Consider the following 27,400-nt stretch of genomic DNA (forward strand, 5'->3'; position numbering starts at 1 on the left):
AGCTGGGCATAGAGCTGAGGTCAGTTGTGTACATATGCCACCCACACCTCTTTCCTGGACTTTGCTGAGAAGCCATCTTCGTATCTAGCTGTTTGTTACACCTGCTTGTTGTATCTCCTCTTAAATTAATGGCAAGCTCTTTGGGGCAAGGATTGTCTCTTACTATGTATTTGTAGGGTGCCTAGCACAAATGGGTCCCCACTGCAGTGACATTGTAATACAAACAATAAGATTTCTGCTAGAATGATCTGCAAAGTCGTTTAAGAGGTTGACCCTGCACTGTCATCTTTAGGTTTCAGAGTTAACAACCCAGTAATACAAATGGGGCAGTCAACATCTCTCGAAGCTATTGTTTCAGGCTCTCTGCAGACTCAAGCAGACATCCCTGCATTAGTTACATTCGGGTCATCTTTTCAAGTTTGTCTTCATATCCATGAGGGTTGGAAACATTTTTTTAAATGAAAGTTTAGATGTGGGGGAAGGGAAGAGGTCTGTGCTGCTGTGGAGTTGGAGAATACAGAGGGTCTTGCTTATCTGGGTCTTTCTGTGTGATTGTAACAGCACCTGGACCAATGGGAGCGGATTCTGATTGGGGCAGCTGCATGTTTCTGTAATAGAGCTATGAACAGTATTCTACACAGCAGTGTTCAAACAAGCCATGCTCTCCCCCTTCTTGTCAAATGCTTCTTCTGAAAACATTCCCCATAACTGAACTGGAATAAAGCATGTGCAATGGACTATATTCCTGCCGGGTGGGAATTCACTGGGGCTGGCCAAAGAAAGGAGAGAATCTGGCCCATTGTGACTGTGTGGTCCGTGTATTTGTTGACTTATGTGTGCTCTTCTTCGAGAGGGAGCCAGACCAACCCCCCCTCCCCCCAAAACATGCGCACTTCGGAACATTGTGGCTTTCTCACTCCAAGCCATCTCCTTCACATTTTTACATCTGTTGGAAGTACCTGCCAGCGGAGAGAGTTCGAGCTGCATTCCCCCCAGCCCCTGTGGAAGATGCCCTGCCACACTCTGAGGGGCTAATTTTGCTCTGTGGATAGCTTTGTCCTCTTCAGCCATTAGTTAGGCAGAGCGATTGCTGCCTCCTGCCTCAAACAGCTGCAGCCCACCCCCCCCACCTCCTCCTTTTGCTAGGACTTCACACAGCCCAGCAGTGAGGCCATCTCATTTCACAAGCTGTCAGTGGTGGTGACTGATGGCTGGCTCACTACAGGACTCTTGGATCAGCTTGTCTGGGGCTCCAGTCCCAGGCTCTGCCAGCAGGGGGTGCTGTAAGGAATGGGGTAGGAGCGCTGGCTGTAGGGGAGCTCCCCTCTACTCCAGTCCCAGGCTCTGCCAGCAGGGGGTGCTGTAAGGAATGGGGTAGGAGCGCTGGCTGTAGGAGAGCTCCCCTCTACCCCAGTCCCAGGCTCTGCCAGAAGGGGGTGCTGTAAGGAATGGGGTAGGAGCGCTGGCTGTAGGAGAGCTCCCCTCTACTCCAGTCCCAGGCTCTGCCAGCAGGGGATGCTGTAAGGAATGGGGTAGGAGCGCTGGCTGTAGGAGAGCTCCCCTCTACCCCAGTCCCAGGCTCTGCCAGCAGGGGGTGCTGTAAGGAATGGGGTAGGAGCGCTGGCTGTAGGAGAGCTCCCCTCTACTCCAGTCCCAGGCTCTGCCAGCAGGGGGTGCTGTAAGGAATGGGGTAGGAGCGCTGGCTTTGGGGGAGCTCCCCTCTACCCCAGTCCCAGGCTCTGCCAGCAGGGGGTGCTGTAAGGAATGGGGTAGGAGTGCTGGCTGTAGGGGAGCTCCCCTCTACTCCAGTCCCAGGCTCTGCCAGCAGGGTTGCTGTAGGGAATGTGCCAGCAGCAATGGAACTCGTGGCGAATTCAGCCCTGAACTCCCTTTGCAATATTTGATTTGAGCCGGGTGACTCTGTTAGGGTGGGCAATGCCCTGCATTCTCCATGCCGTAGCCCAGACATAGCCTGTTGAAGCAAAGGGGGGGTGCAGGGGCAGCGCAGGGAGCAGATCTGATTACCCAGGATGCCCCAGGCAGGATCGTTTACATGTGCTGGTTGGAGGCGAAGAAGCAGTTAGCGTGCTGCTCCCGAGGGGCATGTTTGGAGCTCATGACACTGGTACAATCCAGCAAAGAGAGAGATGTGAGAGATTATAGGCCTCAGGAGGGGAGCCAAGAGCACAGCTCCAGTTTTCCATTGGGGAACTGCTAACAAAACCCTCTGTTCCATGCAGGCTGCAAAGAGGGAGCCCGGCCGATCGTCTGCCTCCCTAGCCCAGGCCTAGCCCCTCCACCCCACTAAGTTCAGAGCTGGGGAGAGCTTTGGCTGTGCTCTGCCTCATGGGGGGGGCTTGCTGGGCGGAGGATTTGAAAGGCAACGCAGCGGAATGAACCATGTAGCTAGCATGGATGCTGTGGGGAGCAGTGCTGGGTTGATTTCTCAGACCGGAGGTCGTGCCAATCTTTCCCCCATTTGGGTCCAGGTGGGTTTCATACCCTCGGAGTTCCACTTTGGATCTGGGCTTCAAATCTACCATATTTCCCCTGGTGCCAGCTCAGAACCAGATGGGGGCCAGACCATAAACTTGGGTCTGGCTCTGCCCAAAGCTGATCCAAGGCTTCTCCAAAACCCAGTGGCCGTTTGTGTGAATGCAGCCCCAGCTTGTACAGCGGGCGAGTTTCCTGTGCTTCCAGCTCTTGTTGGGACGCAGAGATAGTCCCAGACCTGATCCCCAAGGGTTTGAGCCCAAGGGGAGTCGTGTGGGCCTTTTGCTTTGATTTCTTTGCACAACTCTAGACCCTGCTAGAAGGGCAGGTGGGACTGAACGGGAGGAGGCTGCATGGCCACCGTTGGGGGCAGGAGTCGGCCTGTGAGGAAGGTTCCCGTGGGAGCCACGTGCTGGGTTTGCATGGTGCGGTGTGCGCCCTGGTGTGTATGGGCTGGGGGGTCCTGCTCTAACTCTCCCACCCTTCTCCTCTCTCCCTGCAGCGCTGAAGAGGTCGTTCGATATGGAGGATGCTGAAGAGGCTCCAGCTGTTCCTCCTTCCTGCCCGTTCAGCCCCAGCATGCCTGCAGACAGCCTAGCTGCGGGCAATAGGGAGAGCGGGCAGCTGGCCAGCCTCCCACCTCCCACCTATCAATCCCGCATCAGCCTCAGCTCGAGCCCCAGCCCAGCCCAAAGCCCTGTGCTGAAGACCAGGATTAGCACCAGCTTCTCCTTCAACAGAGGAACCATCCAGCTGGCCAGGGCCAACGGCGCCATGAGCTCCAGCCTGACCCGTGTTGCCTCTTTCCAAGCCAGGCTCGATCCCAACGGCTTCTCCTCCTCCTTGGGCCCGGGCAGCGAAAGCCTCCACAGCTCCTCCTCCAGCTTGGAGTGCCCGCCACCCCCCAGCACACCCCAGAGCGCTGCCCGGCAGCCAGAGCCTCGGGGGCTCAAGGCCGCCCCAGTCACCAGCCCGGTACTGAAGAAATTCTCTTCCCACAGTAATGTCTTCCATTCCGAGGCGGAACAGCCTGTCCAGCTGGTGTCCAAGGCCGGAGTGAACCATGGCTCGCTGCCCTCTCTGGACCTGCACATTGCCGAAGATCAGGGCTCCCCCATCCCACTCACTCCTGCCCTGGCTTTTCACTCTGCTGGAGCCTGGAGCAGTAATAGCCAGAACTGTGCCTTGCTCCGAGAGAAGAGCAGCACACCCATTAGTAGGGAGCCTTCCTTCTCTTCCTCTTCCTCCTCTTCTTCCTCCTCCCCACTCTCCGATGCAGCCCAGCGGCCCAGTCTGAGCCCCGCTCCTCCACCCTCCAGGCGGCCACCGAAGCTGCAGAAATTCCCCATCAGCCTGGATGGTTTGATGGGGAAGCCTCTGGATGGCTCTGATCCAGCGCCGAGTGCTGACTCTGCATCCAGACTGGTGCCAAGGACGCAGCTCCAGCTCAGCCTCCGCACCAGCCCCAGCCTGTCTCGGCAGCCCCCCGGTAGGGCCAAGGAGGATGCAGTCGCAGCCGCTGTGAGTGGTGTCTCTGCAGTGCCCTCTCCAGGGAAGTGCCCAGGTGCCCAGGTCAATGAGAGCCCTTGGCCACCGTCTCTGTCTCCTGCTCAAGCTGCTCCTTTCAGGCTCACGTCTCGGCCTCAGATAATGCAAGTGACTTCTCAACCCTCCTTTCTTGGGGGCCCAGCAGCACCCAACCCAAGGGAACATGTCAGATCCGTGGCTGAAAGAGTCAACTCCTTCTCCAGTTCCTGCCCAAGGGAAGCCCCTTACATGGGCCCGACAGGTTCTCCCAGGGTCTTTTCTATGAGCGAGGAGATGCACAGCCGAGAGAAGACAAAGGAAGGTAGGACTTTTCTCTTTCTTATCTCTCTGTTGTATTCTGCCCAACGCTGCTTGAGGTCAATGAGAGCTGAGCATGAGCATCCAGGGCACAGCATTGTCCTGTGTGTTCAAGGCTGCCCTGTCAGATGTCTCTTCTCCTAACTCTGCTGGTGTTGGTGAAAGAAACTGACACCGCATGAGCTGGGATCTGCAGCTGGGAAGCACTGCCAGGCTTGCCAGTCCCGAACAGTCGCTCTCTCTCTTTCCCCGCTTTCTCCAGTTGATGGGAACCTCTGTGTTCGGAGGTAGCAGGCATGAGAAGGACCTCAGCCAGAGACGTTGCCGAGGCATTTGCCATGCTGGGGCTGACGTACTCTTTGAGCCAGCCCTCGCGTCCCTGGATCAGCTGTTCCTCTGGCTTTGGGGGCCAGTCCCGGGGGAGAGCTAGATGTGGGGCCAGATGAAGGAGCTCAGAAGGGGTTACACATGGATGAGTGGGAGTCTGAGTGGGTGTAACTTACTATCACATTCTGGAGTGCAATCCAGACCAGTAAGAGGCTGTGTCACCCCTCCCATATCCTGGGGTGCCTCCCAATGCCTTGCTGCGGTAGCTCCCCTGGGGGCCGCTTATAAGCAGCCTGCCAGCATTCAAGTCATGCCCTGAGCATCTGTGTGTAGCTGAAACCTGCCAGCCACACTGTGGCTTTCACCAGCCTCGATTACCACATGCAGGGTGACCCCAACATACTCCCAGTCCTGGATTCTCCCCCAAAAATGTATGTTCTGTACTGCACTGTCCAGCCCTTTCCTGGACAGTTCAGATAACAAAGGTCCATTGTCTCTGTAAGGGAACAATATACAGTAACTTGAGACCTTAAATAGAGTTACCCACACAGTTCACAACACTGGATTAATTTTGATTATAGAACAAAAAATGTTTATTTACTACAAAGAGAGAGGTTTAAAGTGAGAATAAATCGTAGGGCATTAACGTTAGAAATGGTTACAAGGAAAATAACGATGCAACACTTTCTAAACTTAACAAACTAGACTTGGTTGAAGGTGAAGGTCTTACCGCAGGTTGCCAGTATCATTGCTGACCAAGTTTCAGGTCAGGATCTGCAGTCAGAGTCCACAGGCCGTCTTCTTTGGTGGAAAAGAGAGAAATGGCCAGGGAGAGAGAACTTGGGGTGTTTAGTTCAGTCGCCCTTTGAAATGCATTTCCCTGAGAGTGACCCCTCGGTAAAGTTTTTTCCAGCGGAGAGCAAGCAAGGAGACATGTAGTCTTGTGGGGGGAGAGGTTTGCTAAATTGTTTGCTAAGCTGCAGATCTGTTCCTTCCTGGCCAAAGAATGGTCACTTGATAGGTGATTGCCCATCAGCTTCCACCCCTGGCCAGGCGTCAATTTGTCCTTTGTCTTTGAGAAACAGGTACCCTGCCCCAGACTTGTCTAGTAAACACACTTCAGTCATTATTTTAGCTTCTGTTCATAACTTTCCATGTAAATGTTGCTGCGTACATTTTACTATGACATTGCTGGCCAGTGAGTTACTCGTTTTCCAATGAAGCCTCACAAGGCATATTTTGCACAAATATTATTCCACTAGTGTGCGGGGTGTGAATACAGGGGTGTGTTCCATTGCACTTACACACCGCAGAACTAGGAGGAGGTGTGGCCGAGAGTACGGCTGCACACAGTGATGGCTCGCAGCCATGTTTTGATTGGCCGATCGGGCTTTTCTGATGTGACAGCTCCCAGCACTGCCTGCTGGGTCCTCATCATGAGTCACAAAATCAGTTCAAATGGCTGCTGGGCCACCAAGAGCTGGTGAACGTGAGGCTGGGGAGAGTGACTGGGGCACTTTACCCTGATGCTGGCCTCCTGGTTAGTCCCTTCAGCCTCCAAGATCTCAGGCCTCGGGGCTCCTGCTCCTGGGCTCTGCCTCACCCAGACTCAGGGGGCCCGGTTGGGAGGCTAAAGGAGGCATTGGTTCTGTTGTGTCTCAGTAAGGGGATGCAAGCCCAAGGGCGTCTGTAAGTGGTGTTGTGAGGGGTGATTGTCCAATGGCTCTTATTGCTGGGACTGGGAAGAGGGCCCCGTGAAAGTCTAACAGGTTAGAAAACTGCAGTGGGCTGGAGGTGATGGGGGCCTGAGAGGAGAATGTGTCTGCTGCATATACCCCTGATCCCACACGCTGGGGGGAATTAGACCCTAGGTTTCACACTACAGGCTCTGTTGAACTATAGCCAGCCTCTTGTCAGTAACTCTGTCCTGGGAACCAGAGCAGACTTAATCTAGACAGGCATCCCTGAACTGGATCTGGAGTCAGAGCTGAGCTGGGCCCCGTCTCCAGGATGAGCCAAACTAGCCCCTCTGATCCACATCCTCCAACGTTCTGAGGAGCTCACCCCAGATCTTGGTGCATATCGTGGAGAACCCAATCAGGGTCCCACCTCGCTGGGCGTGGTCTGCACCCCAAACGAAAGACAGCCCTGGCCCCAAGAACCTTACAGCCTGGGTATATAACAAGAGACAACCGGTGGGTACAACAGACAGACAGGGAGCACAAGGCGACCACGAGACCATTGAGATTCAAATAAGTGTTGGGGAAAGGGGTGGGGGAAGATAGAGAGCTCTGTTTGGGCCATGTTGGTCTGGTCTGCGCTGACCTGGTCACAGATATCCCAGCTGGCCCCCATTTCCCTTCTCTCTGCCCCTGGTGATGGGCAGGCCTCCTAGGGCCATTTCTGCTGAGAAGGCAGGTCAAGACACATGGCAGAACCCACGCCAGGGCCATATTTGTAATTTAACACAGGGAACTCGCACAGAAGCCCCCCTCCTTTCCTTGACACAAGGACAGGTGCTGAACTCCAGCATCGTTGCCTCATTTTCCTGGGGCTGGAGAAGGTGGCAGTTGGCCAAGTGCCTTGCCATGTTTCACCTCCCCGAGCAAGCAGGGCGCAGCTGGCAGCGTTGCGGGGAGCTGGGGCCGAACAGTTCTCTTGGCAGTGGTCTCTTTCAAACAGATCCCTGAAGTGGGACCCTCGGTGAAGACTACGTCCTGCAGAGGCCCGCCATCCCTAGGCACTCCCTACTCTGCAGTGCCATTGGCTCTGTAGACCTGTTCACCGCTTCTGCTGATCCCACTTGCCCCCGCTTTATACTGCACTGTACACTTACAAGCTAGTGAGTTTGCTGGAAAAGCATTTTGGGGCCCTGTGTGACACTAAGTATCTATCCTGTCTTTCCATCCTGTAGTGTCCTATCTATCCATCTAGGGGAATATCTGGCTACCATTACCCCTCGGGTCAAAGAGCCTGACAATCATATAAGGTATCCAACACGCCTGCAAGAGAGGGCAGTGATAATATCCCCATTTTACAGATGGGAAACTGAGGCCCAGATCCTCAAAGGCATTTAGGCGCCTAACTCCTCTGGATTTCAGTGGAAGTTAGGCACCTAAATACCTCTGAGGATTTGCGCCTAAGTGACTTGCCTAACGGCATGCAGGGAGTGTGTGGTGGAGCCAGGAATTGAACCTACGTCTCCTGAATCTGGCTCCTTCACTGCAAAGGCTCTCTTCATCTTGGCTGTTGTCTCCTCCTGACATGGGGCCTGAGCAGTAAGAGCATAACACAAGGATCCCCCCCGCAGGGAAAGCTTTTAAATGTGCCAACCCTACATCCACGGTGGCTTTCTAGCCACGCCCCCCATGACATGTTCCAAGCAAGACCAGTGATGGGCACCATATCTGGGTTTAAAAGAGCTGGCAAATCTCAGCCCACACCCTTGTCACCAGCAAGGTCAGAGTTCTCCATTACCTGGAGCCTTCCACCCCCTTTGCTTATCACTGTTCATAAACCTGCCACTTACTCTTATCAGCCAGAGACTGGGAAGGTTTGTGGTTCCCACTGGAGAGCTTGGCTCTGCTGGGACAAATCCTGAGCAAATCGACCCAGCAAAGCAGAGTGGTTCCTAGGACTTCTGCATCCCCACTGGAGATGGAGCCTGCCCTCTCCCCTCCCTGTGGCAGTAACCAGATCTTGGTCTGCAGAGCGCAGTGTTTGCTCAGGTAAGGAACGGACTAGGCCTGACAGTGGCTGATAACACTGTGCGGTTTGAGCTCATCTCTAAGCCTGCATGCCCTGAGAAAGCTCCCTCTGGGAACAGGGGGCGTGGGGAACGTGCACAGGCTGCGTGCTCGCTGTTTGGAGCGACAGGCGCTGCACAGCGCTGAGTGTGAACTCCGGTGGACTGGCCGTGGGGCGGAGGAAGATCGCTGTGGGTATCCCAGAGCTCCCGTGGCTGGCGTCCGAGCTGGCACTGACAGGGCAGTCCTCTGGGAAGCTCACACTGCCAAGGGCCTGGCTAGCATTGGGGATCAGACCCCCGGGGTATGTGGCTGAAGGGTTCCATCTCCCAGGAGCGGACACAGAAGGGGGCAGAATGAGCAGGTTTGCAGGGTGTTCCACTCATCCCTTCTGCTGGCTTTCAGCATAACAGACTATCTTGCAGAGAGTCCCGCTGTAAGTCTGAGCCCAGTAGATGTGTCTGGGGCACAATCCCACAGCCCGCACTCACTCACTCATAGACCTTACTCACCAGGTCGCTTACTGAAGGCAGTAGGACTATGTGCTGAGTATAAGCAAAGCCGGAGTTTATGGGGGAACTGGCTGAGGCTGATGAGCAGTCCTGGCTTACTGCCTTTATATTAAACCAGTTCTTTACCCCACACTTTGGCAAGGGAAGATTTGATACCAGACCCCAGTTCTCTCCGTTCTGTTTATTTCCTTCTGGACAGTTTTTTGGCCCCTGGGAAAAGATCCCGATTCAGCAAGGTGCTTAAGTCACGAGCAGCCCCACTGCCTGCACCACGATCCCTTGCTGAGTTCAGCAGAACCACTCTGGTGATTTGTGTAAGGGCTTGCTGAAGTGGGGCCTGTAGCCATTGTCCTGTCTTTATTGTACTGAAGATTCCATTAAAGCTGGTTCTTCGAACAGCTGATTTCAAAGGCAGCAGGTCCCTGGCAGGGGTGAAAGTAAGTTAGAGGACTTACTGGTACCCCAAGTCTTGAGCAGGGGGCGTGGCCTCAACCAGAAGAGGCGTGGCCTCAACTGGAAGAGGCAGGGCCTTAAATCCCCGGACCCTTTAAATCTTGATTTAAAGGGCCAGGGCTCCAGCTGCAGTAGCGGAAGCTGGGAGCCCAGGGCCCTTTAAATAACCCCTTAGCTCCCAGCTGCAGAGGCAGCTGGAAGCCCCGGGGCTCGGGGGCAATTTAAATGGCCCAGGGCTCCAGCTGCCGCTACCGCAGCCGAGCCCCAGGCCCTTTAAATCACTGAGGAGCCCTGGGGGTTCTCGGCTGCCACCGGTACCCCGGGGCTCTGGGCTCTGGCAGAGCTTTAAAGGGCCTGGGGCTCCGCTGTGGTAGCAGCTGCCGGAGCCCCGAGCCCTTTAAATCCCAGCTTGAGCCCTGCTGCCCGAGTCCTGGGGTAGCGGTGGGTGGCCTCCATCGGGGATTTAAAGGGCCCCAGGGCTCCAGCCGCCGCTACCGCCCAGGCCCTTTAAATGCCCACCAGAGCCCCGCTGCTGCTACCCCAGGGCTTTGGCAGCGGGGCTCCAGAGGGGATTTAAAGGGCCGGGGCGGTAGCGGTGGCTGGAGCTCCGGGGCTCTTTAAATCCCCACCAGAGCCCCCCACACCTACCCCAGGACTCGGGCAGCAGGGCTCAGGCAGGGATTTAAAGGGTTTGGGGCTCCAGCTGCCGCTACCGCCCCGGCCCTTTAAATCCCCTCCGGAGCCCGACCGCCGCTACCCCAGGGCTTGGGCAGCAGGGCTCAGGCCGTGATTTAAAGGGCCCCGCGAGCTCTGGAGCTCTTTAAATCCCCGCCAGAGCCCCACCGCTGCTACCCCAGGGCTTTAAATTGCCCTCTGGGAAAGCCAGTCCTGGTACGGCACACTGGCTCTTACCGGTATGCCGTACCGGGGCGTATCGGCTTACTTTCACCTCTGGTCCCTGCGCTACTCTGGAGGCTGTGAAACTCTTTAAACAAATTTCTGATAAGGGACAACCCCTGATTTTGAAGAAAGGCAAATCCCAGCTGCCTGAACCCTGGAGATAAACAAACCCGCACAATGACAGGTGGGCCACATTGGCTCTATAGCAGATTCCTTAGACGCATGCCTGGGTCCAATTCAAATTAGGAATAAGCTTGTTCCTCCCTCGCCAGCCCTCCTGGTCCCTGAGCATACCTGTTCCTGCCCTCTCCCAAACACAGGGCTCCCCACAGGACTTTCCAGAGGGAGAGCCTCCAGGCATGGCTCAGTGCATACATTGGGACTGCCTCCTCCCGATTCCTCTGGGACTGGAACAAGCCAGCTTTGAGCTTCAGCAGGAACCTTAGCCCTTCTTTGCATGCACGGGGAGCCTCTAGCTGTCCAGCTTAGGTATTGGTAAAACGTCCATGAATTTGGCAAGATGTTTTGGTGTCACTGAATCTGCAATTTTTTATTTTTTTGCCAAAAAAGATTTGTCCTTTCGCCCAGCTGTCTGGGAGTGTGTGGGGCTGGAAGTGTGTCCACTCCGTTTGGGCCAGGTTTGGGGTTTCCTGCCTTGGTGCTGCCCATTGACCTTTGTGATGGCTGATTGACACATCCATTGCTGCTAACACATCTCAGGGTTGCTCCTGGGTTTCTTTGATCAGTTGTTGATGAATAACAATTATCTTCTGTCCCCTCTTGGTCCTCCAAGCAGGGGAAGCCAGCATTGCAAGCTCCTCACACTTCCTTTCCAAGGTGCCTCAGACCTACCCCAGAGGGCCCTCCTCTACGAGAGAGAGAATAGTGCAGTCTCCATGGCCCATTCCACCCTTAGCCTCCCCCCAATTAGTGACAATGAGGATGGTTTTTGTCATATGGACACATGTCTGCTGAGAATTGGAAGGAAGCAAACAAGCTTATGTCATCCAGGCCACCAGACAGCCACCACATGAAAGCAACTATCAGTGACTCTCCCATCTGGATCCCATCCAGGCCAAGCTAGCGTCCTAGAGGAGAGAGACTCTCCAGTCCATTCTGATCCTCCAGGCCACTCAGGTTTCCTGGGCCTTTCAGTTCCCCTGAGACAGACAAAGGAATTTCGTTTTCCAGTAGCCAAGTTCTAGGCACGAGAAAGCTGCTCAGGATGCAGGCTTGGGCCTGCTCATCTCCCCGGGAAGCTAGCACACCGAGCAATGGGGCAGCAGGCCATGTTTCGCTTCCACTTCTTGTGTCAGGGTCGCCCACAAAGATCCTGGGGCTCCCGCGATAGCGGGGGAAGAGGACAAGCGGCTCAGGGCTGGAATTTCCGCTCCCCTCTTGGCAAAACATCTTGTTGGCCAAAGCCCCCATTTTACCCAGTTGACATGAAAGCCCTAACTGCTGAGATGGGAGCTCATGGGCTGTCTGAGGTAGAGGACGATGCCTGCTTCTGCAGTGAGGTGGGACTATGCTGAGCAGTGGGGGCGGGTCTGTGTTCTTGGAAGGGGGCGATAAAATGATGATGGGACCAAAGGGTTATTTGTATGTCGTTCCTCGGTTCTCCAGTACCGATTCCAACCTCAGATCTTCAGTCTACCCCCCACCTATAGCAGGGTCTGGAATTGGATTGCTAATGGCTTGCATCTCATTAAGCTGAAGTCTCTCCTGGCCGTCTGAGGTAGCTATCCCATTGAAAGGCGGGAAATCTCCGGGCAAGAAAGGGGACGGTACAGGAGCCTGGTACTTGACTTCCGTGAGTTTTCTCATGTTCCTGCCAGGCCAGCACTGCTTCAAGTGTGGCAGTTTTCTTGGCAGTTTTCACTTCTGCTTCTGCTCCCATCCAGTCCTGCAAAGAGCAGAGTTGCTCAGCTGTGAAAATGGGTGGTGGGAAAGCGAGGGAGTGTGAGCTAAAAACTTTATCAAACCTCCCAAGAGTTCTCCATTTCTCCCGCTGCATGCAGAGAGCCATGGGTCTAATAGCTCTGTGTATACCAGTGCTTGGAGCATCTATTACCCTGCATTGTCCCTGCACTACCAAAAAATCTTCCTCTCTTGCCAAACTGCTGAGCTGGTCACCATTTTCCTTCTAAACATATGGGAGTTGTCAGCCGCTTTCCTCTGGCTCAGGTTACAAAACCAGGAAAGGCCCAAATATTCCTGGGCTGATGTGGGCTGCTTTGTCCAGCTCCTCATAGGCATAAACTGACACCGCCATCAGAGTGAGAACAGACTAGAAGTGACCAGCAGGCATGGAGCAGGCCCTGCCCCAGTGCGAGTGGGATGATAGAAGGGAGGTGGCTGTTGGCACAGATCACGCCCGGTGGGGTGTGTAAAGGGGACCCCTCCTCTCGATTTACTTAGGCTTGACTGAAACGGTTTAGGAATGCTTTCTGCTCCTTAGAGGCACCGAGAGGAAGTGGACCCTCAGAGGAGAAGTGTACTTAGCTATTTTGGTGTTTCTTCTTTCTCTTCCTTGCCTCTCTGCTCTGCCTTTCTACCTCTAACCTTCCACTGGCCTCACTTATGGAGCTGGGTGAGCCCTTCTGAAAATGCTGGCCTCTGCCTCCTGGATTCTGAACCAGGCCATGTGGGATGGCTGGATTCTGTGCCAGGCCACATTGGACGACTGGCATCTGTGCCAGGCCGTGCAGGGTGGCTGGTTTCTGACTTATTGATCCTATATAAATAACGTACAAAGCATCTCACCTTCTCAAAGTGCTTTACAAACAGCACGTGATAAAAGTTAATACAATGAGAAGAAAAGAGACTTCAGCTAACTGGAAAGCAGCTTGATTGCTGTGATCATCTCAGCCATTGTTATTAATTAGTAGTATTGCAGTACCACCTAGCCCGTCCTGGACACCGTTGTGCTAGGTGCTGTACAAACAGTTCCTTGCCCCAAAGACCTCACAGCGACAACTGATGGATACAGTTAGGGGAGCACAAGGAAACAATGAGACAACACAGGTCAGCATGACAGGCAGGGGTATTGGCACCTAAGCACTGGCCAGTTTTGTGTTAGCATCATGGCAAAGGAGAGTTTTAAGGAGGGATTTGCAGGAGGCCAAACGAGGGAGCTCTGTGGAGGCTTACGGGGAGCTCCTTGAGGTGCTTTGGACACACTTGTGGAGCAGTCAGGCCCTGTGACGCTGCTGGGGAAGGAGTCGTCTTCTCGTTTTACAGAGAATGAAACTGATGTCCCAGTGCTGAGGGGCTGACTGGCAGAGGAGCTGAGTTTCTGCAGCACATATTGACTTTAATTGGTGCCATGGATGCTTAGCACTTCTGAGGAGCAGGCCCTTGGGGAAGGTCACCCAAGGTGAGCCAAATCTCCTGGCTCCCTGTCCTGTGCTCTGACCACTAGACAGTGCTAGGACACTGGATATGGAACAGTGATAAGGATGGCTGGGCTAAACACCCATTTGTGTTCCTATAATCTTAGGACTTCTGTAGATCACACGCTGATTAAACCTTCATCAGTGATTAAATCATTGTAATAGAATGTGGCCCTGGGATTACTCACCTCCTGCCTGGAAAATAAAACAGCTCGAATTAGTCCCTGAACGGGTCTGTCCATAGGGAACCATTATTTTGCGACATTAGCTCTTAATGAGCAGCTTTTGGATGGATTTATGTGGGTTCCACAGCTGTTACTCCTTAGTCGCGGTGCTTGCACTAATCCATTGGGGCTTGGTTTTCTGAGCAGCGACTCTCATGGCGAGCTGGGAGAGCGAGTGGAGAGGTCGGCTGTGGTGGAATAACTAGCCATGTGTTTAGAGCCGGGGTGGGCTGCGCAGAAGCAGTACGTGGCACTAGCTGCAACCAGGGAAAGAGAGTCACCAGTGATGGCCTCAATTTTGCTCCCCTATTAGTCAGCAGGAGTTCTTCCGCTGATTTACAACACCCGTGGAGAGCTAATTCACCCCCCAGCAGCAGGGTGACAGGGGGCTGACGCTGTGATCAGCTCTGGCATCCCAGGTTCCCCTCTGAGCCGCGGCTGCTCCTTGCCCCAACCCGGCAGCTTGCGCATCAGCTTGCTTAAAACAGCCACTCTCCAGCCTAGTGGGGCGGGGGACAAAGGAGAACATGCAGCACCCTCCTTAGCCCCATGGCTCCCTTCGTTCTGAGCTCCACTGCCTTTAAGACGGCATCGCCGGAGCGCCGCTGCTCCTGAAGGGTCACCCCATGGTCCATCTGGTCTCAGACATGCACCGTTATACGAACTAACGTTCCTTTTTTGCCATGGCTCAGCCTTCCCGACAGGCCCCGCCTGCAGTAAGGGGCGAAGCCCCCTATGGTGCCAGCTCGTGCGGCTGTGGCTTCCCACCTGGCACACCAACAAAGGGGATGCTCTTCTCATTTTCCAGACTCCCGTGTGATTGGCCCAGGTTGCCACCTGGCCAGTCCTGGGAGTTCTTTTCCCAAGTGACCTGGTTTCAGGGGGATCCAGACAGCCTTTTGGCAAGGGCCAGTCTTCAGGGGAGGATGCCAAAAGGCTGTCTGGATACCCCTGCTTGGTAAAGTTATAGGCACAGAGTTTAAGGCCGTCATCTAGTCTGACCGTCTGTCCATCACAGCCCTCTGAACCCCACACGCAAGCCCAGCAACCAGACATAGACCGGAGTATTACAGCCCCCAGCAGACTGCACTGTTGTGTTCGAATGACACGCGGGGGGGCGGGGGGGTGTAAAAAAAGCTGACCTTGGCCTGTAGGGGATGTGGTGGTCTGGATGGCCAATGACGATCGGGTTAGTGGGCTATGAACACTGACTCCCCCTCTCACCCCAACACAAAGTGGTCCCTATGGGCCAGGCTCGAAGGCTGTTGGGCAATATGGGGAAACCCAGGGCAGAGTGGATGGAAAGGGCCTCAAATTCCCCTCCCACGCTCTGAGAAGTGGAAGAAGGTCATGATGGAATTCACCAGTGCAGCAGGGAACTCCCTGCTCCACCAGCCCCTCTGGCTAGTTCTCGTCACCTCTGACTTGTCAGCAGGAGGAGGCTGTTTCTGTGCTGGGATTTACCTGACCAGGGGAAGTTTGGTTGGAGAATTTAGAGCTATGAGTAGCATCGAATGAGAATTCAGCACAGCCCAGTGAGGCGGGGCGAGTGAGTCCGAGGCCTGGAATGTAGACCTGGGCACACTTGTGCAGAGCACAGACCTACGCAGGCCCTGTCTGGCTCCTTCCATTGCCTGAGACCCTGCCCTAAAACACCTCCCTATGCCAGCTTCAGAGCCCAGCGCCCAATTTCCAGTGGTCCCGAATGGGCACCCTTCCCACTAGGGGAGCAAGGTGAGGCAGAGAAGATCCACCCCAGGGGTGCTCTCCGTAGAGGGGTAATGTGAGAGGACTGCGCGAAATGCCAGCTTCTCACACCACTTTTACACCTGTCTCATTCCATGGTCTGCAGTGGAGTCACTCCTGAATTGCACCAGTTTGAAGATCCCCCAACACACACAGAGCTACACACACACAGCTACAGACACACACACAACAAGCACACAAAGCTGCACAAACGCACCCAACATACACACAGTTCCACAGATGCACACAGTTACGCACACAACACACACACGCGGCACACACCTCATTTCCTGGCCAAATTGGGCACTTTCGGACTTTCCCCTGAGCCATGTCTGCAGAGTGCTTAGATGTGAAGTGCCATTAGATGTGAAGGGTCACTATCATCTGTCTGTGTTCAGAGCATGCCCAGATCCTGTCTCCTCTACACAAAACTGACCGAAGCAGGGTACTTTCTTTGTGGAACATAGTGAATGAAAGCGGGATTTTCCACGCAGGTCTCGCAGGACCGGGTGACACTTACGGGGCTGACCAGAAGATTTTGTTACATATAATAACCTTCCTGCCTTTGCTCCCATTTCTCACCTCACCCTTCAGACCGAGCTTCCCTGCACAGTGGAGCTGCCTGTGTCTGCCATGTGCTGGATACTCACAATGGGTCAATCTCTAGAAGCTCAGAAACTGCTTCCTCTCAGGTTTCTGCCATTGACCATTGCTGAAGACAGGTTACAGCACTAGGTAGCTGGGCTGAGCTGAAATGGTAATTGCTATATTCCCACATACGGCCCCAACCCATGGGCCGGGATCCAAAATTGGATCCCCAGAATGCTTCAAAGGGTCGCATGCCAGCTCCTGAGGCTCCTGTCCCACAGGGCTGACTGGGCTCGCCTCCCTGCTCCAGGAACTGCAACCTCCGGGTTCCCAGCACCACGCAGGTTTGGCCCAGTCGTCATGACAACAGGAGTCCAAGTAGGCCAAATCGGAGTGAATGGCACTGCAACCCTGAGAGCCAGGACACAACTCCACTCTCACAAATTTGGTCCAGTCGGGGGGGCTGGGCCAAACCTGAGCAGTGCTGCAACCCCAGAGTTGCACTATACAGAGTGGAGAGCCAAGTCCAGCCAGCCCCACAGCATAGGAGCTGCCACTGTGGGGTGAGTGCTGGGCAGGACCCGACCAAAACCGCCCCACCCCCCTGACTATTTATGGGGTCACGACAGGCCATAACAATTTACAAATGGGTCCGGAGCCCAGAAGGGTTGAGAACCATTGGTCTAGAGCAGGGGTGAGCAAACTTTTTGGCCTGAGGGCCACATCAGGGTTCTGAAACTGTATGGAGGGCTGGGTAGGGATGGCTGTGCCTCCCCAAACAGCCTCCCCACCCCCTATCTGCCCACTTCCCACCCCCTGACTGCACCCCTCAGAACCTCCAACCCATCCAACCCCCTCTGCTCCTTGTCCCCTGACCACCCTCTCCCATGACCCTCCACCCCTAACTGCCCCCCCAGGACCCCACCTCCTATCCAACCCCCCTGCTCCCTGTCCCCTGACTGCCCCAACCCCTATCCACACCCCAGCCCCTTGACAGCCCCCCCGGGAGTCCCACACCTATCCAACCGCCCCCTACTCCTTGTCCCCTGACTGCCCCCCAGGATCCCCTGCCCCTTATCCAACCCCCCTGCTCCTCACCCCCTTACCATGCCGCTCAGAGTAGCAGGACTGGCAGCCGCGCCACCCGGCAGGAGCTCGCAACCCCACCGTCCAGAGCGCTGGCAACATGGCGAGGTGAGGCTGTGGGAGAGGGGGGACAGCGGGGGAGGGGCCAGGGTCTAGCCTCCCGGCCGGGAGCTCAAGGGCCAGGCAGGACGGTCCTGCGGGCCATAGTTTGCCCACCTCTGGTCTAGAAGATAAGCAAAGAGGCGTATGTAAAGATTTACGGTTGTCTCAAGTTGGGCACCCAAAATTAACAGCCACATCTGACTTGCCTATGGTCACAAAGCAAGCGGCTGCGCTGAGAACCCACATCTCGTACTTCCCACCCCTGTGTTCGTGTATTATTAACCACAGAGTCATGCTACCCCGAGTAGGCATAGCCACTGCTTTTGTCAGGGAGAGGGCGGGGCAGGTAGCCAGTGTTTCCCCTTTCTAAACAGATTGGAATAGAAAGAGACTAACCAGCTTGAGAGTGAGAATTGCTGTTTACTCAGCCCTGGCTCAGATAAAGAGGCTTGCCAGAGCACGTCCTGCATGCAGAGCAACCCTCCACTACCTGCAATCAACACTTAGCCGATGAGGACCAAACAGCAAGTGGGGCACCAAATTCCTGATGCCAACATGGTACCCCGTGCCCACCAAATCCTGCCTTTGCACCAGACCCAAGAAGCAAGAACCTCTAACAGTCACACAGTTCTGGGCAGTGTCAGTTACACTGGCATGTACCTGACTTTAACCCTGATCGCAGCCCCCTTGCAGCCAGTGGTCCCGGTCAAGGCATTTGGAAACTGAAATGGCAACTAAAAGAGGCATCAGTACAATGGCAGAAAAAGGAAGGTGGCTATTCCTTTCTCGCACCCACACCCACACATGCGTGCGTGCTTTTAATGATCCCATTGCTGCAGCTGCAGGACTCCTGCATTTTTACTTCTCAGTCAGTCCCGCAAGTTTTTGAACACCCTTACACGTTTGCAAGGTGGTGTCTCCCTTCCCCTGTGCGTGGTTGTTTTGTCACATTGGTGGTGGCAGGTGCTTGGATGCAGCAGAGGTACTGGAGAGGGAGAGAGAGGAGTCCCCTGTGGCACTTGCCGTACAAAGCGTTGCACGTGGGCCCTGGGTGGGACTGTTGTGCTTGCAGCTTCTTGGGACTTGGCAGTATCCCTTTAAGAGAGGCCAATGTGACTTCACTGCTTCTTAGCAACCGTTGCATCACCTGTGCTCCGGTCCCGCCCCGGCACCATCTCCAGTCTCCCTGAGTTCAGTTAGTACCAGCTGGGCCCGAGGTTCCATGGCTGTTTGGGCAAGGAAAGAGTGCCACGCTTGGCTTGTGACATAACGTAAGAGAGCGGGGGGTGGGGAGCAGCCGTCTGGTCCTGGGAGCGAGTGTGGGGAAGGCGGGCTTGGGGGAGACAGGGGCAGGGACACACATCCCTGTGGGGGAGAGGGGAGTGAGAGGGGGCATGGGCACCCCTCCCAGCTGGGGGCAGAGGGGCTCAGGGGGAGAGAGGGGCTCGGGGGGACAGACAGGCAGGGAGACAATTCCCCCAGGTAGGATAGAGGGGTGCTCTGAAGGATAATCTGCCCTGGTGTGATTGAGGGGTTCTCAGGGGATTAGAGACGAGTTGCCCCTCCCCAGGCTGGGACGAGGGGACCCCGGAGACTACCTGTCCCCTCCCCATGGGGCCCTGCAGGGGTTCCCATTCAGCTGCTGGTGTTTGGAGCCGGCCTCGCCCCAATACTCCATTTGAACAGTGATTAACCACCTTTGGGACTGAGCAAAGGGTGGGGGTTTTCCCATCCCCACGTCCGCCTCCTCTAAGGTCACAGCCCAGAGGAGTGTGCTGCTCTCCCCTGCTGATGGGCTCAGGTGTCTCCCTACTGACTCACTGCAGCGGAGGAGTTGTGTCCCGCACCCGGGACCCCAGCAGACCGAAGGGGCTAATTAAGCCCCTTACAGGGGTGGTGCATTCAGAAAGGATCCGTGACCTTTAGCTCTGCCATCCCTTCCTCCCCATGCTCTAGGCGAGACTGGGAGCTGCTCTTTGCCTGGATTCTCCCCCTCCCTCCCTTATTGCTGACACCTGTAAGAGTTTGGGGCTGGGTTGTTTTGTTGCCGGCAGTGATCAGCTGTTGGGGGCAAAGGGTGTTGTGGCATGCATAGGAGCTGCAATCTGCGAGCTCCTTGGGTAAGCTGCTCCATGGGCATGAGCGAGTGGGAGCAGTTGGGCTCAGTGTCTTTCCCCCTTCATCATCCCCCCCCATCCTTTGCCCTCTCCCAGTCTTTTCCCCACCTCTGATTTCTCTGCCCTTCTCTTGTCACCCCCCTCCCAGACTTTCTCTCCTTGTGACCGTTTAGTCCATCCCAGGACTCGGAAATATGTGCGGTGGTGCTGGGCAGTGGAATAGGTGGGAAGGCTAGGAGAACCACCCAGGGTATAAAGTAGGGCTGTCAAGCGATTAAAAAAAGTAATTCCGATTAATCGCACTGTTAAACAATAATAGAATACCATTTATTTAAATATTTTTTATGTTTTCTACATTTTCAAATATATTGATTTCAATTACAACACAGAATACAAAGTGTACAGTGCTCACTTTATATTTATTTTTGATTACAAGTGTTTGCACTGTAAAAAGACAAATAGTATTTTTCAATTCACCTAATACAATCTCTTTATCATGAAAGTTGAACTTCCAAATATAGGATTAGGTACAAAAATACTGCATTCAAAAATAAAACAATGTAAAATTTTAGAGCTTGCCAGTCCACTCAGTCCTACTTCTTGTTCAGCCAATCACTCAGACAAACAAGTTTGTTTACATTTATGGGAGATACTGCTGCCTGCTTCTTGTTTACAATGTCACCAGAAAGTGAGAACAGGTGTTCTCATGGCACTGTTGTAGCCGGCCTTGCAAGATATTTATGTGCCAGATGTGCATGCTTCAGCCACCATTCCAGGGGACATGCGTCCATGTTGATGACTGGTTCTGCTCAAAAACCATCCAAAGCAGTGAGGACTGATGCACGTTTGTTTTCATTATCTGAGTCAGATGCCACCAACAGAGGTATCTGTTGGTGACTTGGGTTCTGTAATTTCCACATCTGAGTGTTGCTCTTTTAAGACTTCAGAAAGCATGCTCCCTACCTTGTCCCTCTCAGATTTTGAAAGGCACTTCAGATTCTTAAATCTTGGGTAGAGTGCTGTAGCTCTCTTTAGAAATCTCACACTGGTACCTTCTTTGCGTTTTGTGAAATCTGCAGTGAAAGTGTTCTTAAAATGAACAACATGTGCTGGATCATCATCCGAGAGTGCTATAACATGAAATATATGGCAAAATGCAGGAAAACAGAGCAAGGGACATACAATTCTCCGCCAAGGAGTTCAGTCACAAATTTAATTAACACATTATTTTTGTAACGTCACCATGGAAGCATGTCCTCTGGAATGGTGGCCAAAGCATAAAGAGGCATACCAATGTTTAGCATATCTGACACGTAAATACCTTGCAATGCCGGCTACAACAGTGCCATGTGAACGCCTATTCTCACTTTCTGGTGACATTGTAAATAAGAAGAGGGCAGAATTATCTCCTGTAAATGTAAACAAACTTGTTTGTTTTGGCGATTGGCTGAACAAGAAGTAGGACTGAGTGGACTTGTAGCCTCTGAAGTTTTACTTTGTTGTGTTTTTGAGTGCAGTTATATAACAAAAAAAATCTACATTTCTAAGTTGCACTTTCAGGACAAAGAGATTGCACTACAATACTTGTATGAGATGAATTGAAAAATACTATTTCTTCTGTGTATCGTTTTTACAGGGCAAATATTTGTAATCAAAATATACATTTTTTATTTCAATTACAACACAGCATACAAGATATATATGAAAATGTAGAAAAAATCCAAAATATTTAATAAATTTCAACTGGTAGTCTTGTTTAACAATGCAATTAAAACTGAAATTAATCGTGATTAATTTTTTTAATTGCGATTAATTTTTTTTAGTTAATCGTGTGAGTTAACTGCTATTAATCGATAGCCCTAGTATAAAGACTCCCCTTGGTGTTCCTTCCAGGTTCCACCGTCCTTGTACCAACAGGGTCACTACTCCTCTGCCCTCATTCCTTCCCCATCTGGCTCCTGGGGTGGTTGACTCTGGCTGCTGTGTTGATGGAGCAGGAGTGGGTAGGGGAGTGCGGTTTAGACAGTCCCGGTCTCCTTCAGTGTTGTCACAGCTGGTAGCAGTTACTGCCTGAAGGCACTGGTGTTGAAACTTCCTTCCTGGAAAGGCCACCTTACCCTATCAAGAAGACAGAGGGCACAGGCTTGCTGGATGTATCCTGCATGCACATGGATGTGTGTGAAATATTCACAACAGCATTCCATTTGGCTTCCAGTTTGTGAAAATGGCCAGATGATCAGTAACCCAGTCCAATTTTGAGGGAAATCCCTCTTTCTCTGAGTGACAGTGGAAAAAGTTTCCCCCACTCAACCATTGCCTTGGCTTCATCTTTGAATGTCAGCATTAGAAATCACACTTGCCCAAAGATTGTCATCTGCATCAAAATACGGTGTCTTTGCACGTGTTGGCGCAAAATCCCCTTCCCTCCCTCCTGTTCGTGGTCATTATGTGAACAGTGACACAGCCTCTGGCAGTGCAGAGATGGAACTTCTCGCACAACACTACTCCGTGCACACACGCTGAGGCTACCCACTGGCCGTGCTCTACAGCCTGCTACCTTTGGCTTGTTTGCTATCATACTGCATACATGGCTGTCCCTGTAGCCAGTCAGAGACCAGTGTCTTGCACTGTACGTCTGCTCCTACTGCTTTTCCAAGTCTAATGAGGGGAAAAGCGCCTGAATCTACAGGAGGGGGGTGGGTGAGGACTGGGAGATTGGGGCACCTGCAACCCAGGGTAAATACCCATCAGCATGATGCCTGTCTGAAGTGCTCTGCAATGAGCTTCACCTACTTTGTGTCCCAGGGCTGTAATGTTTGCTTGGAGCTGTGAGAAAGTAGAGAACTGGAAGCCCTGAGCAAACAGGCCCTTGGCGGAGTGGAATTCCCCTCCTCATGGCCGGGTCTCTCAGCACCCATGGCACAATGGCAGGAATGTAGTCCGTTCCTCTGTTGCGCCTTCCATGCCAGGAGACGCCAGAGGGTGGCTGAACTTGCCTGCCACTTGTTCGCCAGCTCCCCATCCCCAGCGCTGCCTCTCTTTCTTTAAACCTTTTCCTTGCTCTTTTCTTTCCTTGCCTCTCCCATAAGGCCCTTCTGCACGCTCCCTCCCTTTGCCGCTGCTCACGAAGATGTGTGGCAGGGACAATGTGGGGTGAGCTGAGGTTTAGAGGTTCAGAGGCAGGATGGTGTGGGTTGCAGCTGCAGGGTTTCTGAGGGCGGGAGGGTTAATGGCTTATCGTTGGCTGAAAAAGTCACTGCGCCCGAGCCCAGCCAGGCAAATGTCAAGCTATAAACACATTCTGCAGAAAGCTTCCTGTGCAGAGACCAAACCCAGGCTCTCCCTGCTGTTGTGGTGGGAAGGAAAGGGCCTCAGAAGTCTGACAGAGCAGCTGGGAGAGGCCTAGTGTCCGCCTAGGAGAGGACTTTCCATCTGCAGAGTGTGCCATCTTCCCCCGGGAGCTGATCCTGAAGAGCTCAGCAGCCTGTTTTCAAACGCAGCTGCCATGCCATGTTGGCGTGCCAAGCTCCAAGTCAGGCTCTTTGGGCTGGAGAAGAGGCTCCTGGTGGGATGATCTCGGAAGCACCTCGGTTGGATGCAGGCTTGGTGCTGGTCTCTCGCCCTGCCCTGCCTAGCCCTATCCTTGCACCCCTTGCTGCCCTGCTGCTTCCACCGTTCTCCAGCCCACGTTGGAACCCCTCCTGGTGCCAGTGACGTTCCCCTCCACCCTCGGCTCTCGTTCCCATGACAACGAGCTCAGTACAGCTCAGCACTCTTGATAGGAAGCCGAAACCACCAAGCAGGAAGCGCAGCATCGGTTTTGCCACCACCCGCTCTGGCCTGAGCGTCACACGCACGAGAAGCGGACGGCTCTGCCCCTGGAGCAGCCCACGCGTGCATAGGGGGCTGGAGAGACAGCCCTGCTCTGCCTAGGAGGTAACTGTCCTCTCCCTCTTTTTAACCCTGCTGCCTCGGGGGGGGGGGGGGTCGGGGTGGAGGCAGTTGTGGACCACGTGAAACTGGGCTTACGAATAAGTGCATTGGGTTCCCCCCTGAGGCCTCTGCGGGGCTCTGGGGGTTTGGCCCATCTCTGTTTGTGGCATTTCTCCCTCGTGCGGTGGCAAGCTGAAAATGTGGTCTAGGTTACCCCAGCCAAGAAGGCTCTGAGGCATGAAGCCAGTCAGCGAAGAGACCCATTGACTGCAGGTTGCTGCTCGCTGCCTGCAGCCCTGGCTGACGTGTACAGTGTGATTTCAGTGTGGTCTGAGATCCCTGTAGGACTGTATAGGTAATTCAGGCCTGTTGTTACCTAGCGGTGAACCCGTGCCCTTCGTTCTCCTCTGGGGTCTGGGTAGTTACCAGCTCCATCTGCTCTCCACTGTGGTCGTGCAGCCAGTTATGCCTTACTGGGTCTGCACAGGTGCAGTGCATCTTACCTGGCGTGGTACTTCTTGGCACATGCAATGTCCAGGTGCAATGAGCCTGCCACGCAGCTGGGGGAGACGGTGTACCCAGGTGCAGTTTGCCTGCTGCACTGCCAGGTGCATAGAGATGCGGCACACCCATCACTTGGTCTGTCCTACCATACTCCACACACCCAGGTGCAATGTGCTCCTGGATGAAGCAGGTGTGTCCTAACATTGCATTCACTCCAGTGAAACGTGGCAGCCATTGGCAGAGCAACAGGGCAAGTGGCATTCTAGAACTGTCTGGAGGTAGTTGGGGTGGTGGAGGACCAGCGGTGATGGGTTAAAGAAGTGCCGCTTTGGGGTGAAGGTGGCACTTGTTGGGGTTTCCTGTTTCCTCAAGTCACTAGAGAGCAGCTCAGCCTTTGATTCTCCAAGTTCCCGCAGCCGGGCCAGCCCAGCTGTGTGCTGTTCTCTGGCGGGGCTGGGGGACTCTCAGGTGTGATTTCCTTGTTCTTACCTCTTTCACAGTGTCACTTCTCTGGTGTGTCCTCGTCAGTCGCATGTCCTGCTCATGCCCTGTATTTCTGGGATGTAGCTGGGATTGGGGAGTGGTTGGTTGCACAGAAGGTTCATGCTGTTGGAACCAACAGCAAATAGAGGTCCTTAACATCAGGTGCTGGGCACATGCTCCCCTCCCCCTGCCACCACCAGCCCTACCAGCACTGGGGGAGGCTGGGATAAAGGCAGCTTGCTGGGTGTTTGGGGGTGGGAGAAGTGCTGCCGGCTGCCGGCTGCTGCGGGGATGCTAACAGTGAGCCACCAGAGTCGTGCACCCTTATTAAAAGGGATCAGAGAACTTGGGCTGGTGCAGGGGGAGCTGCTGCAGCAGGGAAGGGGCAGAGCAGGACTCTGACTTTCCCCAGCGGCCCCACGCGGGACCCTGGAGCCAAAGCATTTGAAGCAGGTGAGGAGCTGAGCCTCAGCTAGTCAGCCGTCGAAGTGCCCTGCAGCCTGAGCTCCGCAGTAGGAGACCGACGTGGTCCACGGGCTTCTTTGTTGTGGCACCAAAACTACAAGGCAGCACAGGGGCTGTTTTCTAGTCCAAAGCTCACCTGTCGACATCCTGTATCAGAGAGCATTGGAGGCCACGGAGACTGCATTTCCCCTTGGGAGGAAGGAGGTGGCTGGAAACTTGTGCTCTGCATGGACAGACCAGGCTTGCCTCCCTGTGAGCAGTCATGCCAGGAGCAGGCCCTCGCTGGAGTGGCTGTGACCAACAATACTGGTCAGCTCTTCTCTAAGCCCAGCCGCGCTGCTGCTCCCAGCCAGGCTGGCTCGCGACACTGAGCATGCCTGGGCAGTTGGGCAAACTTCTTGAATGGGTTTGTTGCTGAAGGAGGGAATCCCGGGTGGGGGGGGAGGAGGGGAGGATTATTACCATGCGGGTCATGTGTGACAGCCTTGATCCCTGTGGGGGAGCTGGCAGAGGGGAGGGGACTGTTCTGTGTACTGACAGACCAGCTTGGGAGCCTCGCTGCACTCCCAAACCCGCAGGAAAGGGACTGTCCATGCTCCGCGCACTGCCCATGGAGCTGGGGAGCGGAGAGCACCCTGCACTGGCTGCCTTGTAGCCCTGGGCTGGGGATCTCGGCACCTCACAGACAGGTAGGACTCAGACAGTGGAAATGTTGGGGGAGGAACTATGGAGGTGGTAGACAAAGAGCTCAGGGAGGAGGAAAGATGCTGAATCTTCTCTCCGCGCTGCTCACCAGCCCCTTTGTCTCTGCCTCCAAGCAGGCAGGAGTCCTGGGCCCATCCCTGCTGGGGATGAGGGGCAGCCCTGCTAGAGGGGGGATGGGCTTTAATGGGCAGCCCTTGAATAGCTCTGGAGCCGTGATCTCCCACATGCTGCTACCCTTGGAGTCACAGCTGGGAGATGGGTCTGGTGGCGGGGGGGTGGGAGGGGGTCCTGAAGCTCAGCTTGTAGAGGGGATTACCTTGTGGAAATCTGTGTGCGTGCCAGGTGCCTATGCGGGGTGTGCATTGTGCACAGGTGGCTGATTACAGGCTGGGGATGCTCCCCTGGCAGGCCTTGGAACCGTAGAGCAGCCTAGCAGGGGCACTGCTCTTCTTTGCCCCATGCTGCCTGCCATCTGGTGTCCCCAGTGTCCTCTCGGGGCTGTCAGGTCTCTGAATCCCGTGGTTGGTGTCAGGGTACAGGGAACGTGTCTGCTCACTCCTGCTGCAGCATGGTTCCCAGCCTCCCCCAGGACCTGGGACACTCGCCTCTCTCCCTTTGGAGATGCTCATTTAAGATGGCTCCACACCTTGGTCCTTATTGCTCTGAATGCCCATCTGTCCTACTGCCTGAAGATCCATGGGGTGGGGGGGGGGGGGAGGCAGAACAAGTCCCGCCTGATCTGCAGGTGTGAGCAGGTGAGCAGGAGCATCCTGTAGCCTCCCTACAGCCACCTGGCATCCTAGTAATCTAGCCTGCCCCTGGAGACTATGCATTGAGATGGGTGCTTTGAATTTTGGTGTATGGGTCTTAAGATGAGGACAGGGGCAACATGTTTAGCCAGACCCTGGGCTGGAATTCCCACCTGGACTGATGACCTGTGCTGGTCTGCCATACTGGTACTATGGAGCCACCAGGCATTGTGGGCTGGCCTGGTCCTTATTGTCCTTAACCCAAAACTCAGCAACCCTTTAGGTAGCCCCTCTAGCAGCACTGTTTGGCTGAGATCAGAGTATTGGGTGAGTGGTGGCTGGGGCTGGTGTGAGACCCCCAGAAAGGGAGCTGGGCACTCATGGGGGTGAGAGACCAGCAGGTTGCCTGGGTGCGGGTTGGGATGGATGGATTATTTCGTTATTTCTGCTTCTTATCCATGATGGTGAGTGAGGGGCCGTGCTGGGCGCTGGTCTACATGGAGAGGGTTGGGCAGGACAGTTGTGGGACTGGTGGTTGCTTATGATGGACATTGTTACCTGCCCTGGGGGTTCTTATTCAGGCCCCTAGCTGCCACCCCCCAGTGAGCACCTTTGGGCAGCGGAGAAGGCTGAACAAGGCTGCTGTGCACTGGCATATGGAGGACCCAAGGGAATAGTTGGTGTGATGGCTTGTGCCCCTCACTGCTGTGGCGTGCAGGGGAGGGGAGACAGGAAGAAACCATCACACTTGTCAGTGCAAGAGGTGTAAATCAAAGGCAAGACGTTTGGACTCAATTCCTTTGGGGTATCAATTCCCAGGAGTGCAAGGTGCTAGCGAGCAAGGCTCTGGTTCGCTGTTCGGGCTGTTGAATGCTGAGTTGCTGGCTAGCACAGTTAATGCCATCCTGGATTTGATAAAGGATGAGGCCCCGTCTTTGTGTGCATAATCAAGATGACCCTGCAGACGCCTCGTTGGGACGGTAGTGATTAAATAGCCAAGGGCTAGCAGTGCTAGATAATTGTAATG

The 27,400-nt window shown here is 54.3% G+C and overlaps 1 protein-coding gene across 5 annotated transcripts in view; it reads left to right on the top strand.

The window, feature by feature from the left end:
* Nucleotides 1-27,400, top strand: part of SEPTIN12 (septin 12) — an 82,903-nt gene that overhangs the window by 25,585 nt on the left and 29,918 nt on the right. For 2 of the 5 annotated variants that reach the window (XM_073362595.2, XM_073362594.2), the window contains exon 2: nucleotides 2,996-4,342. In XM_073362595.2, the coding sequence (XP_073218696.2) occupies nucleotides 3,016-4,342 (1,327 nt within the window). In that variant the 5' untranslated portion in view covers nucleotides 2,996-3,015. Of the gene's footprint in view, nucleotides 1-2,995; nucleotides 4,343-18,619; nucleotides 18,689-22,772; nucleotides 23,471-25,464; nucleotides 25,609-27,400 lie in introns of those variants that run through there. The other 3 variants (XM_073362598.2, XM_073362596.2, XM_073362597.1) reach the window with 3 other exon arrangements.

The sequence above is a fragment of the Lepidochelys kempii genome, chromosome 10, assembly GCF_965140285.1.
Source record: "Lepidochelys kempii isolate rLepKem1 chromosome 10, rLepKem1.hap1, whole genome shotgun sequence".
Classification (NCBI taxonomy): Eukaryota; Metazoa; Chordata; order Testudines; family Cheloniidae; genus Lepidochelys; species Lepidochelys kempii.